This window comes from Chrysoperla carnea, chromosome 4, assembly GCF_905475395.1.
Source record: "Chrysoperla carnea chromosome 4, inChrCarn1.1, whole genome shotgun sequence".
Lineage (NCBI taxonomy): Eukaryota > Metazoa > Arthropoda > Insecta > Neuroptera > Chrysopidae > Chrysoperla > Chrysoperla carnea.
This window is the reverse complement of record NC_058340.1, coordinates 38938331-38956339: the sequence shown is the minus strand read 5'-3', so window position 1 is coordinate 38956339 and position 18009 is coordinate 38938331. Positions and strand designations below refer to the sequence as shown.

General features: G+C 29.0%; 1 protein-coding gene across 1 annotated transcript in view; it reads left to right on the top strand.

The window, feature by feature from the left end:
• Positions 1-18009, top strand: part of LOC123299195 (probable Na(+)/H(+) antiporter nhx-9) — a 90650-nt gene that overhangs the window by 43532 nt on the left and 29109 nt on the right. Inside the window, exon 2 of the mRNA XM_044881490.1 lies at positions 13204-13470. Within this exon, the coding sequence (XP_044737425.1) occupies positions 13204-13470 (267 nt within the window). The remainder of the gene's footprint in view (positions 1-13203; positions 13471-18009) is intronic.

Sequence of the window (18009 nt, the reverse complement as noted above, 5' to 3'; positions counted from 1 at the left end):
CTTGCCTGTTTTCAAGCGCATGTCACCAATTTTCTGAAACATCCAATACATAAAATCTGTTGATTTTTTCCATCCATCAAAGCTAATTGATCTAATTATATTTTAATAACAAAAAATATTTCGGTTAAAAAGAAAACTTATTTGAAAGCTTCGTCAAAGCATTTATTTAGTATACATGAAAGCTTAATTTATTTAAGGTACTTATAGACACATTAAATTCAAATAAAGTTTAATGACCTTTAATGTTTACACAAAATGTTATTTATTAAAAACAAAACAAAATTTCAATTTTCTTTTAATTATTTATCTAAAATTTTCTAATGAAATTAAAATATTTACATAATGAAAGCAAAATATCATTATTTACCTATTTAGAAATTTAACGTAAGTACATTCATGATAAACTATATAACGATAATATGAATAGTACCTACAACATTTTATAAACACTTAAACACATTAATAATTTTATTTAAATCAATAAATAAGAAAGCAGTGGTTCTCGAACCGTTATGGATACATAAAGTTTGATAAACGCTGACTGTAATTAAAGTGACTGTTATAAAAAGTTAACGTTAAAATAATTTTCTATATAAAATTTATTTGTATTGTCTTTTATGGTGTGACCTTATTTTATTTATGGACAAACTAGCTGACCCATGATAACGATACACTACTTTAATTATACAATTGTATGGATGCATATATAATTGTATGAATTTCATTTATGACTTACATTGAAAATTAAATATTATCGTCTCACAGATTTAAATAAATAATTATGATAACTTCCATTTGAAAAATAATATTTGTGCAATTTGATTTCTTATTTTCACAATTTTTAATGCATTAAGTTTAATTATTAGTGTTTTTCAATAATTTTAATTTGACAATTTGTATAACATTAATATGTAAAGAACTGCAAATTAGTCATAACAGCCTCCTTTTTCGTAAAAATTTTTCACTCGAAGCGCTGGCATATGGCATATGCTGGTCGAGATGGAGAGTTTAGAATCAACAGCTTATTTGAAGAGTTCCCTACGGACAGTCATTATAAACGAATGCTTTTAAAATGTCGTACTAAAAACAATAGTTGAATTATTGTTAAATATATCGCTTTTGAATATCTTTTAAAAGTCATAATTGTAAATACATTTGGTGATGTTTTATGATTTACAGAGAGTAGAACATTCCTTATTATTAATGCATATTGAGGGTCACTGATTGAAAACCATAATTTCCCATCGAATAATTTTATATATTTATATACATTTAAAATATTTATATACATGTAGCTAGGTACTCATCGACCTGTTTACTTATTCAGTGTAAATAATTTCCAGTACATTTGTCCATTTGAAGTGTCAATGTAATAAATTTAAAAAAAATTTATTAGTCTAAACATAGACGAAACAAGTGTAAAGATATTATCTCTAATTTATCGTGATCAAAAATTCCCGTTGAAAAATTAAGGGTACATCCATGAGGAGTTTTGAGTATGCAAGATAACGTTTACAAATTTTTAATATCACATAATGAATGTTGAACCAACTTCCTTAAAAGTGATGGGAGTAAATGCTTCGAATTCTTAAAAAATTCGGCCTGATATACAGTTTAAAAAATTAAATTTTCCGGGTAAAAAGTAGGCTTGATCTAGCCATGTTATAAAAAGTATAGCTCATCATTTAAATCACGGTGAAAAACCGACTTTTGCTTCGTTTGGATTTGAAAGAGAGTCATTTTAAAAGTGGATAATAAGTTTGGTGGTAATGTAAAATTCAAAGCGTGATGTGACCGATATCTCTCAAGTTAGCTTATTTAAAGAATGAATGTAGGGAACACCCCACGATTTCAAATTTACATTACAATCAAAATTTGTATCCATTTGTTAGTATAATAAAACGTGTTTTTTAGTTTTTTAAATTATAATTTATTTTCTTAGCCTTTAATCTGGCTAAGCTAAATATGATTGAGAGATGATTCTCGATCAGATAAAGATTTTTTGACAACAAAGTAGAATAAAAACAATCTATTAACGTGGCTTGGTTTGCACCTGACAATTTCTTACATGAGAAGCAAGCATCCTAACTGCAAAACCATAATATAATCGTCGAGCTCACAATTAATTATCAAGATAGTATTATTAAAGTAATAAACATCGACCATCGATCCGGGTGATCCTAGTCAGGAAACTAGATTTTGATACGTGTGCAAATTAGAAGTGGGTTAAAATTGACTTCTAGGATTTTATAATATTGTTAGTAAGTTACAAGTTAATATAATTAAGCGTGTTAAAAACAAAAGATATAATATTCTACTAAAACTCTGAGTAAATTTATTTTTTAGAATATGACTCTCTTGAGAGTTATATAGTTCACCAAACATATAAGTGTGTGTATGGAATTTAAATTATATAAAATTACTTTTTATAATATTGTTACAGTTTAATTTCCTTTAATTATAGAAAATTTATGAAAATGCTTATCTACTTTTACAAAAGGAAAAAATACTTTTAATAATATATTTTTGTACCAACTCTCTCTGCATAAAAGCTACTTTTACTCTATCGTTATATAAAAAATATAAAGACTATTCAGACAGACTGGGTTACCAAATCTGTTACGATTTTTTAAAGTTATTTTACTGAAAAAATAGATACCTCCAGAATTGCTCCAAAATAGAATATAAATGTGATTTTAAACTTATCCAATATTCCACCTTTTACCAAACGGCAAAACAAATTTTTTTTTTACAAAACAAACGTTTGGGCTACAAGTTTTTAAAATATTGTATCCATTTGACAATCAGACGTGTAGTTTCTATAATATTGCCCCAAATCGTAAACGAAGGGTAATATCTCGGAACAATTTCTACCGATATCTAAGAAACTTGTCATTCAATCGCAAAATGAACCAGAATTTCGAGTTTTTTCAAATAAACTAAATGCAACGAAACAAACCAAAAAGTGACAACATGAAGAGTATAAACTTCACTATTACTTCAAAAATACTCATGAAAATTATTACTCAAAAAATGTTTTTCTTAATTCACGCTTGATTAGTAACGGCTAGACATTTAAACTTCAATAGGTAGGCAATAATGTTTTCTACAATAATTACATTTCAGATATTAGTAAAACTTTATCAATGTCGGATATTGATAGTATTTCTTCAACTACTATTAATATTTAAATATGTTTTTTTATTTTCCTTCAAAGTTTCCCGTAATTAGATAAGTTTTTTTTCTTATCAATTGTAACAGACATCGTTATCATTAATCAAACAAAAAATTATTAATGATGTTCTCTCTGTATACTTACCTTCGTCTCAAAAAAATAATTTTCCTTAATTTACATAATTAATAAGCAATTTCATGTTATATCTTATTTTTGTCATAAAAATCATGCCTAACAAGGTTGTCTCTTTTTTTATAAGAGTACGTTTTTATTTGCCTTTCTTATTTCAAAAATATGGATATGCATTATTAACGTCAGAAATATCTTGAAAATCATCATACTCTTAGCCTTTGTTCATAACTTTCATTTAAGAAATAATTTTGGAAATCCGAGTAAAATTTTGCAAAGCTCTGAAAAATGAGCGCTTACCCCTGTGTACAGTTACCTACGTAGGTTCTACGGAAAGAAGGGCCTACGTAAATTAAATAATCAAAATATGAAAACACCAGAAATTCAAAGAATTATTTCGAGAAACTCACTTTTTAATTATACGAATCTAATGAATTGAGCTTTTTAACACCCAGCTAAAAACTTGTTAGAAGTATTATAAGTTTCACGTGTCTGTGTATCTGCGTGTTTGTTTGCGGCATCGTAGATTATAAAAGGATGATCCGATTTGGATGTTTTTTTTTTCTTTTTGTTAGAAAGGTAAGTTGATCGAGGGTGTTCTTAACTACGTTTCGTTTCGTTTGGAACAGAGGCGATGATTTTAAACGGTTTTTAGTAATAAAAATATGAAACAAGTTCAAAACTTCAGTATCTCGTGAACCGTTCATATTCCATTCCCAGTTTGTATAGTCAAATTCAAATAAGCTGAAGTATAGCCTCCTACAAGTCAGTTATAAAATAACCGATCACACTATGTGATTAGCTTTCTAATAATACATAATTCTCGCAATGTTTATAAATTCGTTGCTATGTACATAAGCTTCTTTTCACATAATCGATCGCGTTAGTTTTTCCTTTTAAATGCATTTTTCCATCAATTATTTCAATATATACATTATAAAATGAAATAGGAAATTATTGCCGAATAACATGAAATATTGAAATTATAGATTACTAGCTGTGAACTATCCGCTTCGTTGAGCAATTTCAATTTTAAATACAAAGATAATTGTGCGTCCTTTTCTTCAAAATTTCGTCGATTTTATTTTATTTTCGGAGCCGTATGCTTTTTTGCCGAAGTCACAAACTTTGGATCTCGAATTTATTTATATCTATATTTTATTGTTGAATAATTATTAATGTTATCAAGCGGTCGTGGTGTTGGACAAATTTCCTGCAGCGTTTTTTCAAATCGCTTAAATATGACGTTATCATGCTCATTTGAAAACGCAGCACTTCCGAAAAAAGTCGGTTAGAAACGTTTGGTACACTCGCCAAAAAGAAACCACTCACAAAGTTTCACGTATTTATTAATTATTTAACAAAGCACCCTTTCTGTCCAGCGGCCTAATAGGTTTTAGACGTAAAAATATAATTGTATCAAATTTCTTTCCACCCATGTACTTATTATAAAAATAAAGGTACGGAATTGACAACAACAAAATTAATTAATTTTATTTTCAATAATAAATTTATTAAAGGTTATTATATTTCGAGAAAAATATTTTCTCTATAATAAGGGATTAATTAAGGCATTTAATGTGTGTTTTATAATAAATGGCAAATTGAGAAATTAATTAAGTTAAAGCATCAAATTATATTATATAAAAATAGGAATATATTTATTAATCTATTAAAAATTTTCTGTTCTTCTATAACAAAGTAACAAAAGAAGTTATGAAATCATATTTACTAAATTTGTTAGGTAAGATTATAATTTATACAGTGTGGTTTATGTAAGTGTTTATCCAAGTATGAAATTCCAAGCTTGAAGACGGAATAAAGAACGTGATTGTATCAGAATTGCGAAATCCAGCTATATTATTCCATGCTTAAGTCTCAATCAAGGCTAATAAATCCAGCATTAGTTTTCCAACTATTATACAAGCTATTTATGTATAACAGAAGTTATTTTTCTAGTAAACAGAGCGCAGAAAATCTACATGAGCCTGTATACATTGAGTAGGGGCCCAAGAAAAATTTGATGGTAGGGATATTAGGAAGTTGACATCCAGAAAAGACACTTCCCGGACACTTATTTAACTTATGTACAGATTTTCAGTCGTCTCAATCGTCTTTTAGCGAATGCGTTGGGGCTGTACAACTGCGTAAAACCTTAAAAGTCAAATCACTAAAATCTACCTTTGATTAAATAACGTCAATCCGCCAAGTAAAAAGCCGCACATATCAAATTTTAGATCATTTGAACTAAATCGTCTGGAGATTAAAGAAATCCCCAAATCCCCCCCCCCCCATAAAGAGTGTTCTAGAAGCTACAAAACAGATTTATGACATACTACACCCAAACTCGTTGACCTTCCAAACAATAACTAAAGTCATCATTTATGAAAATTCAGTATAATAACTCTCTACTATTTTCTTTCGTTTCTTCAGAGTACCTAAAAATGTAAAGATTCAATATAAAAAATCGTTGAATTATAAAATTTTCCCCAAGTCAGATAAGTTTGGCATCAATACTGTAGCAAACACCTTATATTGTCTTCGAAAAGAATAGGAGTCTCCTATCATTATCAAACAATAATAAATGAACTTTTTTCTTTTTCTTGAAAACAATGATACTTTGTTGACAAGAATATATTATATATGTATAACGAAAGTATAATATTTATACTGAGTATGTCCGGAATTTAGATACAAATTCATTAAATAATTGATTCATGGTAGAAGACGTGGAAGAAAGTGAAACAACAACAAAAAATTTGGCAAATTTTGCTCTTAGTTTTTATACAATGCATATATGTATATAATATGCAAGGTATACTAAGTTTAGCCCCAAGTTTGTAACGCTTAAAAATATTGATGCTATAGTAGTATATAAAAAATTTGGGTATAGGTGTTCATAAAATCACCTAATTAGTCTATTTCCGGTTGTCTGTCTGTTGTCTGTCGTCTGCCGTCTGTCGTCTGTCGTCTGTCGTCTGTCTGTCCGTCTGTCATCACGATTACTCAAAAACGAAAAGAGATATCAAGCTGAAATTTTTATAGCGTACTGAGCACGTTAAAAGTGAAGTCAAGTTCATAAATGACAACATAGGTCAATTGGGTCTTGGGTCTTGGGTAGGACCCATCTTGTAAACCGTTAGAGATAGAATAAAAGTTTAAATGTAAACAACTATACATTATAAAAAAATAACCAACCTTTATTTGAAACATTTTTTCGTAAATATCACTGTTTACCCGTGAGGGCACAAATTAGGCGTAAATTGAATAGTATGTAATTATGGGAATATCAGTTATGTATGTATGTGTGACATGTATGTATGTGTAATGTGATAAAGTCATCAACACTGTCTATGCATGGTATTTCAACAATTAACTCAGTCAATTGTTTGTTTTCACTTGTTATTTAAGGAATTCTATTAGTGTGATGGAAAGCGAAAACACGTTTTTGATTCAACATCCCTCAAACAAAATAATATCAATATACAACACAGGCGTCGATAATCTTTTTTGGCTATGGGTAAAAATAGTGTAATTATTAAGATAGTTGCAATGTACATTGAAGATATCATTAGAAATTGGCGCCAATCTGATCAGTTAGTTGGTAAAGATGTCAAGTACTCAAAGTATGCAAATAACATTCCAGCATATTTTTCAGATCAATAATTTCTTCCGATTCATCTATAAGATATTGTTAAGAGAATTGTCCCGAACTTTTTACTAAAATAATTGATGCAGATAATTCTACACATTTGTATTGACAACTATTTCTATCGTTTTGTAAGATATGAGCACGTTCATTAGTTCAGCGTAATCAAGCAACATTCCACCATGGCTTTAATCTCAAGAATTCCTCTTGATTCATCCTATATACAGAATACTATTAAGTCGTGAAATGGCGAAGCAGACAAATAGACAAAAAGACTGTTACATGACAAAGACAACACATGAATTCATGAAGAGAAAACTGTTTCGTCATCATATGTTTTACTGTACCTCTCTCATACCCACACACATTGCCTAGATATTACTAATATTGTAAGCTGTCTTTTATGTAAGAATACTTGCTTTGAAATATTATATAATTCATGTTTCGTATCTCTAACATACCTACACAGGAAAATGAGTCCTTGATACTTGAGATACGAACAAGGTTTCTTTATTTAGATTGTATATTGTGTTTGTTAAACAACACCGATTTTAGAACAATCTACTTATATCGAAGGTATGCGAGTTTCTCTCAAAAAAGTATGATATTTACAATAATGGGATTTTATTTATCTTTCTTAGAAACTACAATCTATGGCAGAGGCCACCAGCGTCATTATTTTTAACCTTTATTTAATGCTTGATTCATTACATTTTTTTTTTGTATTGATCGAGCATTCGACCCGCACCTCGAGCATTCGACACCTGCATTCGTTTGGAATTGTTAAGAGAAACTACAGAAAACTTTGGCAATATTATCATTAGAAAACTTTGATGAACAATACTGGCAATTTTATCGTTGTAAAAAAGCACTTAAACTCAATTTTAGGCCGCTTTGTTTTGAAATTATAGAAGTTAAATAACGACCTGAATTCAATGACTTCGAAACAATGGGTTGAGAGATTGGTAAGTGAGCAATGAAAATTAATGGTAAAACTAGACTATAAACTTCAAATTATTTTCAAATATGACAATAGGACAGTAGAAATTAGAAAGTAAGAAAACTATAATTTTTCGGGCATTATTCGCAAATTTGAATGATGTGCTTAAATCAAAGTATTATTTTCAGACGCAAGACCGTGTATTAATATTATATATTTCCCACCACTTCCACCAAATTATAAATTTGATATCGAATAGTAAATATTATCAAAATTGTATATTCATATTCATCAAACAAACATGATAAAAGAGGATGAAAAGATTTTTGTAAGTTGTAAGATTTGTTTACAAAAGTGAGACATAAGCCAGTCAAGGGGACTGGGACCAGTCGACAAAAGTGAAATCTTAAAACTTAACACAGAATAACTGTCTTTTGTTTTTTTAATTTTTAAATTGATGAAAGTATGGATAATTAAAATTTTATTCCTCCGAGGTTTAGAATTCGGACGCAAGTTTTTGAATGGCAGCCTGGCAGCGATACTTTTGATACATCAGGCAGGTTGAATTCATAATGAATTTTTAGCGTTTAAACTCGACATCAAAGCGTGACAGTCACGAGAATTCAGTTCTTTTTCCCCACTTATCTCCAAGTTATATCTCACCTACACATATTACCTACGTCTAAACAATTTTAATATAATGTTTAAATAGAACACTGAAGTCATACTAAATAACATAATATGCCTGTGTAGATATATTATAACGATCAGTTCATTGCACGAAACCTTACACCTACAGGATTTCAAATCAAACTAATCAAGCTTTGTTCTTTCTTCGACCATCAAGAAATAACAACTGTCTGCACATTATATCTACAAGAAGACAATTCAGTCCAGACTCGATGAAACTAATTTTATATTATTCTCTGTTCTTATATTAAATTTAGTTCAAAAAATAAGTATACCTGATGAAATCTAATTTTTCTATTATATTAGGTAAAAGGTGCTCCGTTTCAGTTCATTGAAATTTGCTAACAAAGATAAAGTTCAGAAAAATATTTTCTTTAAAGGATTAGGCTTGAAAAAGGTTCGTTTCATATTTCGCTATTAGATGCTTCAGTTTTACAGCACTAAATGTATCCGTATAAAGCACGTTAGTCCATATACAAAAAAAATCCTTATACACTTTTATTTTAACGATTTAACAATCCTTTTTTTACGCCGGATTCATGCACCTAGGGACGACTTAATTATAGACCTCATCCCCTGGATCATCTCTTACTTGTTATCAAATGCATCCAAAATAACGATTTTGACCTCGAATAACGATTCGAGGTCATTAATTACAAATATAATGTCTAAAGTACTCTTTGGTGTCGCGAAACATTATTACTACCACACTTCACGAATATAGACTAATCGGCTCTCTTTTTTTATGGGAAATTACATGTTAAATTGAGCAAAAGTGGTCCAGAATCGACATAGCTTATCTACTGACTTAAATAAAGCTCCGATTTAAGGAAAACATTTTAATCTTAATATTTAAAAGTAAACGTGAATGGAAATTATCGGAGTAGGAAATAAGTATTTTTTGAACGGATTCTAACAATTAATGGAATGGATTTTTCGGACTAGGAACTTGTCTTTAATAAATATTGTATTTATATCAGAAACAGGGAGATTTTTTTATTCTTATGTAACTATACAGAATGCTCGATATACATCTAGGCATATAAATATCACGAATATGACAGAGTACATGCGTTAAGCAATGCATCTAAGTAAGAGGTGTTATTATAGGTGTTATATGAAATTGCAAAAGTGACTAGTATCATGGCTTATCTGTTGTAGTTCATCTATTCAACAAAGAAACTCCAAGCGTCTTACAACTATCTCAACGCATATCGAAGCTTCAACACATGTATATAATATCTCACTTAGATTAATTGCTTAAAGCATGTATTCTGTCATACTCGTGATATTCATATGCCTAGATCTAAATCGAACATTCTGTATATTAGTTTGCAATATGTATTCATATTTTTAATCAAACATCTCATTATTATACTCTATATACGCGTACAGACTTTTTGAATATTTTCATGGTACGTGATGTATTGTAACTCAAAAAGTTATCAAACAATATTCTCTTTGTAATAAATATGTGTTTTACATATTCGAGGAAGAACTATCTATTCGCTCCGAGCGTGAATTTCGTTTCCATGACAACGATACACTACTTTAATTATAGAATTAATGGATGCATATATAATTGTGTGGATTGCATTGAAAACTTACATTTAAAATTTAATATTCTTGTTTCACAAATTTAAATAAATAATTACGATAATTAACATTTGAAAAATAATATTTGTACAATTTGATTTCTTATTTTCACAATTTTTAATGCATTAAGTTTAATTAATTAGTGTTTTTCAATCATTTTAATTTGACAGTTTCTATATCATTAACATGTAAATAATTGCAAATTAGTCATAACAGCCCACTTTATCTCCAAAATTTTTCACTTAAAGCGCTGGCATCGATTTTATTATCCCCACCATGACTACGCACACAACGAATATAACATGTATGTAACATAGATTCAAAAAAAAGCATTTCTAAATTATTCAGGGATAATTCATTCGCTTAATGTATATAGTTTCGTAGAAATGTCGTTTCTATGTCAGCAAGTTTTTCTTCGTAAAAGGAATTATATAAAACTTTAACGGATTACTAACTTATACATTTGACTCTCAACTAGAAGAGAATTTTACACTTAAAAGAGGAAATACGTAGAAATGAAACTGTGTTTTTGTAACATATTTACATTTTTTTCACACTTTGTTTACGTCTCTTCAATTCATTTTTTTTTTTTCGTATACGTTTTTTACTCAATTCGAGGAGATGTGAAATTTTTAGTCTATCCAATGAAATCGCTTTTTATTATCAGAATTACTCAATATTTTTTTCAGGCTAGATTAATTTGACAGCTATATTTATATACGGAAATGTGCGTTCATATTTTCTCAATAAATAAGTAAGAAGCTTTAACTTTTTAATGAATTTTCAGACTTTGACTTGTAGTTTTTTTAGCAAATATTGACCCTGGCTTTTTATATAATTATATTATTCAATTTGAAATACTGAAAATATTAATCATGCTATAAGTCCTAATAAGAGGTAGGTAAAATATCTTGTAGATGCAAAAAGTACAACATATTTTAGTTTAGAATTTTAACTTGTGAAATTTAACCGATTTTTGGAAACTTGCCTATAAAATATTCTCAATCAAGTCAGTTCGACCGTTTAGGGACTACGATGCCACTGAGAAACACACGTACGCAGACGCACAGAAACACAGCGTTTTTACAGCGTTTTCAAATTCTGTATATACTTTTTGATATTTTCTTTTTCGAAACATTATATAATATATTATAACACTTGAAACATATAGAATATTTCGATTATATATATTTATATGTAAATGGGGTATACATTTTTGTTTCGAATATATTTACACAAAATACTATTATTTTATTTTAAATTGTTCTCGAGAGTCTTCAATATATGAAATTTTTATTATGCTATCTTTCAAAATCATTTTAAATTTTTTTTATAATAAAAAATTCATCTGTTACGTTTCTGTATAAAAAAAGTACTACAGACTACAGCGTGTACAAATTGAAAAACGAGTTCCAGTTTTCGTGCTTGATGAACATAAACTCCATTTTTTTTATACATATTTAAATATTTTATAAGCGTTTCTTGTTAAAATATGATTCAACAATGCTTTAGTTTAAACAGTCAACTGTTTTTCTATATTAATCTACATTTCTAATCTTAGCATACCAACATGCAAGTTGGAAATGGTTTTCTATTTAACCTAGGTTTTAAGTTCAATGTGATATTTTTATTTTCAATTGAACTTGTTGATATCTTCAGCATACTTAGAATATTTTCTAATAGTCAGGGTGTTGGGTGTGTAAAATCCCGTGCTTTAATTCAATTCAGTATATATATTTGATAAGTAAATCAAAAAAATTACACTTGTTACATATAGTAAGAAAAAAACAATTGCTTATTTGCTTTCTAAGTTCTCCAGCTGTTGCCTTGCAGTCCTCTAACAAATGCTCGACGCTCCCGGATCCTCCACATAAAACACACGTGCGCTGACCATTTATCTTAACGGTATTCCATCTAAAGCCATACACATGGAAGTAAGCAATTAAATGTCGTTGGTTTCTATATGCAACCTTCAGATATCTAGCAGCACTTTCATAATGATGCAACCTGCAGTAAAGTCTTAGACTAATCTTGGTACCCATGTCCTTCAGAAATTCTTCAATAGATAATTCTATAATTTTCTTTATAATTATTTTTAATTTACTTCAATTGGGTCACAAATACCAAATCTATCCAGACCAACTACATATTGATCGCTAAAATGATCCATCCATGTAAAGTTTTTATTGTAAAGTTTCGAGAGACATCACACCTAACTCTATATTTATTGCGGAATTCGGGGTAGAACGCGGCACACCAAGAACTCTTCATATTCTCTTTATTTGCTCTTTGTTGCAGTTTAGAGCCCAAAATTTCGCATTCATACGGGATTATTGACACAATCAGGGCAATAAACATATCCAAAATTAGATTAACTTTTTTTAGCTTCTTTAATTAGCTTCTATTATGTTTACAATTCAATTTTCATCTTTAAGCAGTACTTAAGTCATGCTAATAATCAACCCGTATTAGCTGAGATCAACTTTTTATTTTCTATGAATTCCTAGATCATTTTTAATTCCGCCCCCACCAAACTCCCTTATTCACAATGGGAGCCTAAGGGCTACCCAATGACATAATCCCCTACCGAAGGTCAATGGTTAGTTTTAGGGAAAATCGGGGGCATACAAACAAACACTCTCTTTTTATATATATAGATTAAATTCTAATGTACCTTATGTCTGGCAACCTACTCATGATTTTGTATTGATTAAAACAAAAAATTATTATTTTTATAGATCATAAGCACTAACATTAATGAGGGCACTAACATTAAGAGATGGATATTCTTCTAAAATTTTTATTTATGTTTGAGACACCATCTATTATATCTGTTGAATAGTAATACTGAACCAATTTTAATAGCATAGTTTTCGTAAAGGAACACACAAAAGTTTTTGAAAGTGTATATTTATCTATTTAAAACAAAAAATGTTTTTGTTCAGCAACTCAAAAACAAAAAATGTTTTTTTACGTGAAAACATTTTTAAATAATAAATAATAATAAATTTTCTTTTGTTCCAGGTTTTCATATGGCACCACAATTAAATAAAATATTTCCGGAATCATGTTTATTAATTTTTGTTGGTGTTGTAATTGGTGTATTATTATTTCATACAACGGATAGTGTTCATGTATCACCATTAACACCAGACACGTTTTTTCTATATATGTTACCACCGATAATATTAGACGCTGGATATTTTATGCCAAATCGATTATTTTTTGATCATTTGGGAACGATATTAGTATTTGCTGTGATTGGTACTGTATTTAATACATTGACAATAGGTAAGTCAAATTATTATTATAAATAATTCTGGATAAATAAAATTTATTGAACCTTCATACTATAACGAACAGAAAAGAATAGAATTAGTACAAGAAGTCATATTTTAATCCCTCCTAGATATAGAATATTCAACAATTACGATATAATTATTATAAGTTTGAAGTAAAAAACTAAAGAATAATCCAAAATTAATTAATTTTGACAAAAAAACACAAGTGAATTATTTTATTCCCTGTTATTACAATCAATAAAAGATGTACATTGGTTTCGCTTTAGTTTTCACAAACAGTAATAGAGAACTTAATTTTTTTTACCACTAATCTTTAACCCGATTTTTGTACTTTTTGGATCAAATTTACCTTATATACTTAGTTTTATCGAAATTGGAAATAAAAAAATCTCGATTTTTTTGCAATTTTTTAAGGGGTACCCCTTTGACAAAAATATTTTGTAATTTGATGAAACTTAGTGGTTGGGGTAATTTTGATCCAAAAATTATAAAAATCAGATTAATTTAATGATTGGACTTATAGAAAGTTATAATGTCAGCGAGTATCATGAACAAAGCTTCATTTTCAAAAAAAGATAGAGTTCCCCACCGAAAAAATTAAAATCCATAAAATTGTGAACAAAAGGAAGGATAATTAAGGCCTGTAACGTGATAGTCTTTGTTTTAAAAAAAAGAGATTGCCCAGCAAAGCGGGCGGGTATCTGCTAGTTCATATATAAAAAAAAGAGTTATATTTTGGAATAAAGAAAACGGTAGTGACGTATTTACACCCGTGAAGACCGTGAGCCGATGGGAACCCCGCTAAATTTACTTTTTTCAATTAGTTTCTATGGAAAAATACGGTTAACTAAACAACCATTTATCATTCTGCATGTTATTTTATCATTTCTCCGTACGATGGCTTTGCTAAAACGATATGTTGACGTCACTGACGTTTGAATTTATGGTTTAGAAAACTCAATTTCAATTGTAAAATTACATGAAAAATCAATTTAACAAAAATTGGGTTCTAAATTTTCTAAGTAATTTTTACTAAACTTTCGAAAAAAAATTAAATTAAAAAACATGCAACTTCTCTACTCTTTATCCAAAATAATTTTTCACGAATTTCTTAAATGTGTTTAAAAAAGAATGCTTAATTGTAAAAGTTAGATAAATTAGATTTAAAAGCAAGTTAAAAAAATAAAGAAAAAGTAAGTATAAATAATGATTTTTTGTATTTTTCCCTAATTTAATTTTTACAAATTTCACAAAATTTTTAATAAATGTAATAATAAAAAATACAAAAGTTAATATTCTCGTACAAATTTGATTAAAATTAATATTTAATTAAAAAGTATGTATAGAAGCTTTCCATGTAAAATTACAAAAAATTAAAACACATGAAAATATAACATCGAAACTGGGCAAGTTGTCTATTCATACTAATTCATTGTTCTATTTTGTTTCAAATTTTAAATAATATATGAAGTTTTCTTTTTCACTTTGATAGGTAAGAGCGAAAAAAAATTAGTTTTAGTATTTTGGATTTAGTGAAAACGACTTTTATCAAAACACTAGTTGTTATTCGCCTTCTTCGCTGGACGATTATAATTTTTCTTCAAAAATAATTTTGAAAAATGATTAGATATTCAAACCTATACATTAAGCAAACCTTGCCCCAGGTCTCCGATTTCGGTAGTATTGTCCTTAATCCACCCCTTTGGATCTACACTTTCTTTGCGCTTGTATTACGATTTAGACCACCGCCCTTTTAAAAAATTAAAAAATCTTTGCCGGTAGTTAGATGGTTCAATTTTATTTATTTCAAGTTGCATTCTTAAGTTTTTAAATGCAACTTTAAAAATTTTTCCATACAACACTTTTTCATCAATTTTGAATCCTTTAGTGATCGATCAATAAGAAAGAAGCCTTTAATCTCCAGGTAAATTATCTAACTCGTGGATTAACATTTTGTAACAAAAGTGGCTCTTACTAAAAATTCAAAAAAAAAAGACACTTTAATGTTAAAGTGTAAAGTTAACTATGCGGTCTGCCTGGACCAATTAATTTTCAGTTGTTGTTATACGGAACCCTAGAATTCTAACTGACTAAGTGAAATATTAGTTTATTACGTATCTTTCAAATTCTTTATGATCTAATAATAACTAGTAGAAGATCATATTTTCTTTTAATAAAGATGGTTGTGCTTCTCTTGATTTTATATTTTTCTTTTCAGCGGGAAATATCTTATATTTTCTTGTTTTCATGCATGCATGGATTTCATTTTAATAATTTTCATTTTTCTATTTATGAAAAAAAAACGAATTATATCCTCAAAACTTGTAAAACAAACCCGCTATCCTAGGCATACCACAAACGAAATTGGTTACGATTTAACCAACTGAGCTAGTAGATTTGACACCTTTTAGATTATGCTAGACAAATTTTGTAAAAGCAAATCTAAATTATCTACCATCGTTCTTATATCGTCTTTGTTTTGAATCAAAACCCCTTTCTATTCAAATCTGTTTCAGTTATGACGTCAATACAATACAAAAAGGAATATTTAATACTACTCTATTTGTATGTATCCAACCAAGCAACAAACTGTTCTATTACACGTGTTCGTTCGTACGATACTATATAAATGTATCCAAGAAACTTTTCAATGGACTTCTGGTTGGTTCCTCGTATACAATACGAGGACACACAAAGACACACACACTCATAAACATAGGTATACAAAGAGAAAACTAATTATATAAACAGTAAATTGAATTTAAATCGTTACGTAATAATTGATAATAACAAATCATATAATACATTATGTGTGTACGTGAAGGATGGGAACAAGACATGGGTTATTATAAACTTATCTACGCGGAGAATGATTTTCACAACAATACGAATGCTAGTGACAGCAGGCTAATAGTGTAACAATGTCGTCATAATTTTTAAAACAATTTTAATAACAAGTGGAAACAAACAATTGACTGAGTTAATTGTTGAAATACCATGCATAGTCAGTTTTTATTCTTTTATCACATAACACATACATATGTATGTGACACATACATAACTGATATTCAAGTATAGTACATACTATAAAATTTCCGCCTAATTGGGGCCCTCCCGGGTAAACAATGATGTTTACGAAAAAATGTTTCAAAAAAAAGTTGTTTATTTTATTAAAAGAAACATTTTTTGCATTTAAACTTGTGTTCTATCTCTAACGGCTTACAAGATAGGTCCTACGGAACCAAGACCCAATTGACCTATGATGCTCGTTTACGAACTCTACCTCACTTTTTACGTCCTGAGTACGCTGAAAAAATTTCAGTTCGATATCTTTTTTCGTTTTTGAGTTATCGTGTCCACAGACGGACGGACGGACGGACAACCGGAAATGGACAAATTAGGTGATTCTATGAACACCTATAGCAAAATTTTGTGCGTAGCATCAATATTTTTAAGCGTTACAAAATTGGGACTAAATTTAGTATACCTTGCATATTACATATATGCAAGGTATACTTTTACTTTTTAAGGGAGAAAAGTAGAAAATAATTTTTTCTATGAGTAACGCACACATGACTATTTAAAACTAAAATATATATATATAATATAGTGGGAGCGATGGGACGCCACTTACCTTACCAAGCATTGTCATCCAAACTAAGCGTGGATGCAAAATTTCAGCTCAATCGGTTGACGACAAGTGCTTCAAAATTGAGTTGCAAGATTCCACCCGGACCGACATACATACAAATATAAATACATACATACATAAACACATAGGTACATACATATATTGCAAGTTAAATAAAAGCTTGTCAAAAGCTCTATCTCCAAAAAAACAATAATTATTTTACAATAAATAAGAAAGATAAATTTGTTAAATCTTACATTTCAATACAGCGGATTTACATATTTCTAATATCTGTGGTGATTTTTGCAGACACATTCAGAAACGCTAAAAATAACATTTGGGAAATTGTTGGTTTTTTAAATTATTCCCGCAGAATAATTCTAGGAAAAGGCGTAGTATTTGACCAAATAATTCTTTAATTTTTAATAATTTACCTTATTATTCAAATATCGTTCTCAATGATCAATATCAATTTAAAGCCTATCACGCTATTAAATATTTTCCAGGCATTCTGAAAAATACAAATATTACTTCTATCCCTAGACCTTAAAAAGTTGATTCGTGAGATAGCCTTGAATAGTTTTTTTTTTCAATTCGAAGTAACCAAGCTAAATTGGTTCATGTTTGACTAAGAAAATTTGCTGTCGTAGCCAATTACTATATGTACTAAATACATCAGGCTAAAATTCATATTAACTACGATCTCTATACAGTTTTCGTGTAAACGACAATAAAAGAGTCATAAATTTGCAAAACCTCGTAGGGGGCCAAATTGTACTTCAACGGCGTGGATAATAATACATCGAAAAATTCAACTGAGCGTGTCATCTTATAGTCTAATCTTAATATATATATTTCTTGTGTGCGTGTGTATGTAATTGAACTCCTCCTAGACGG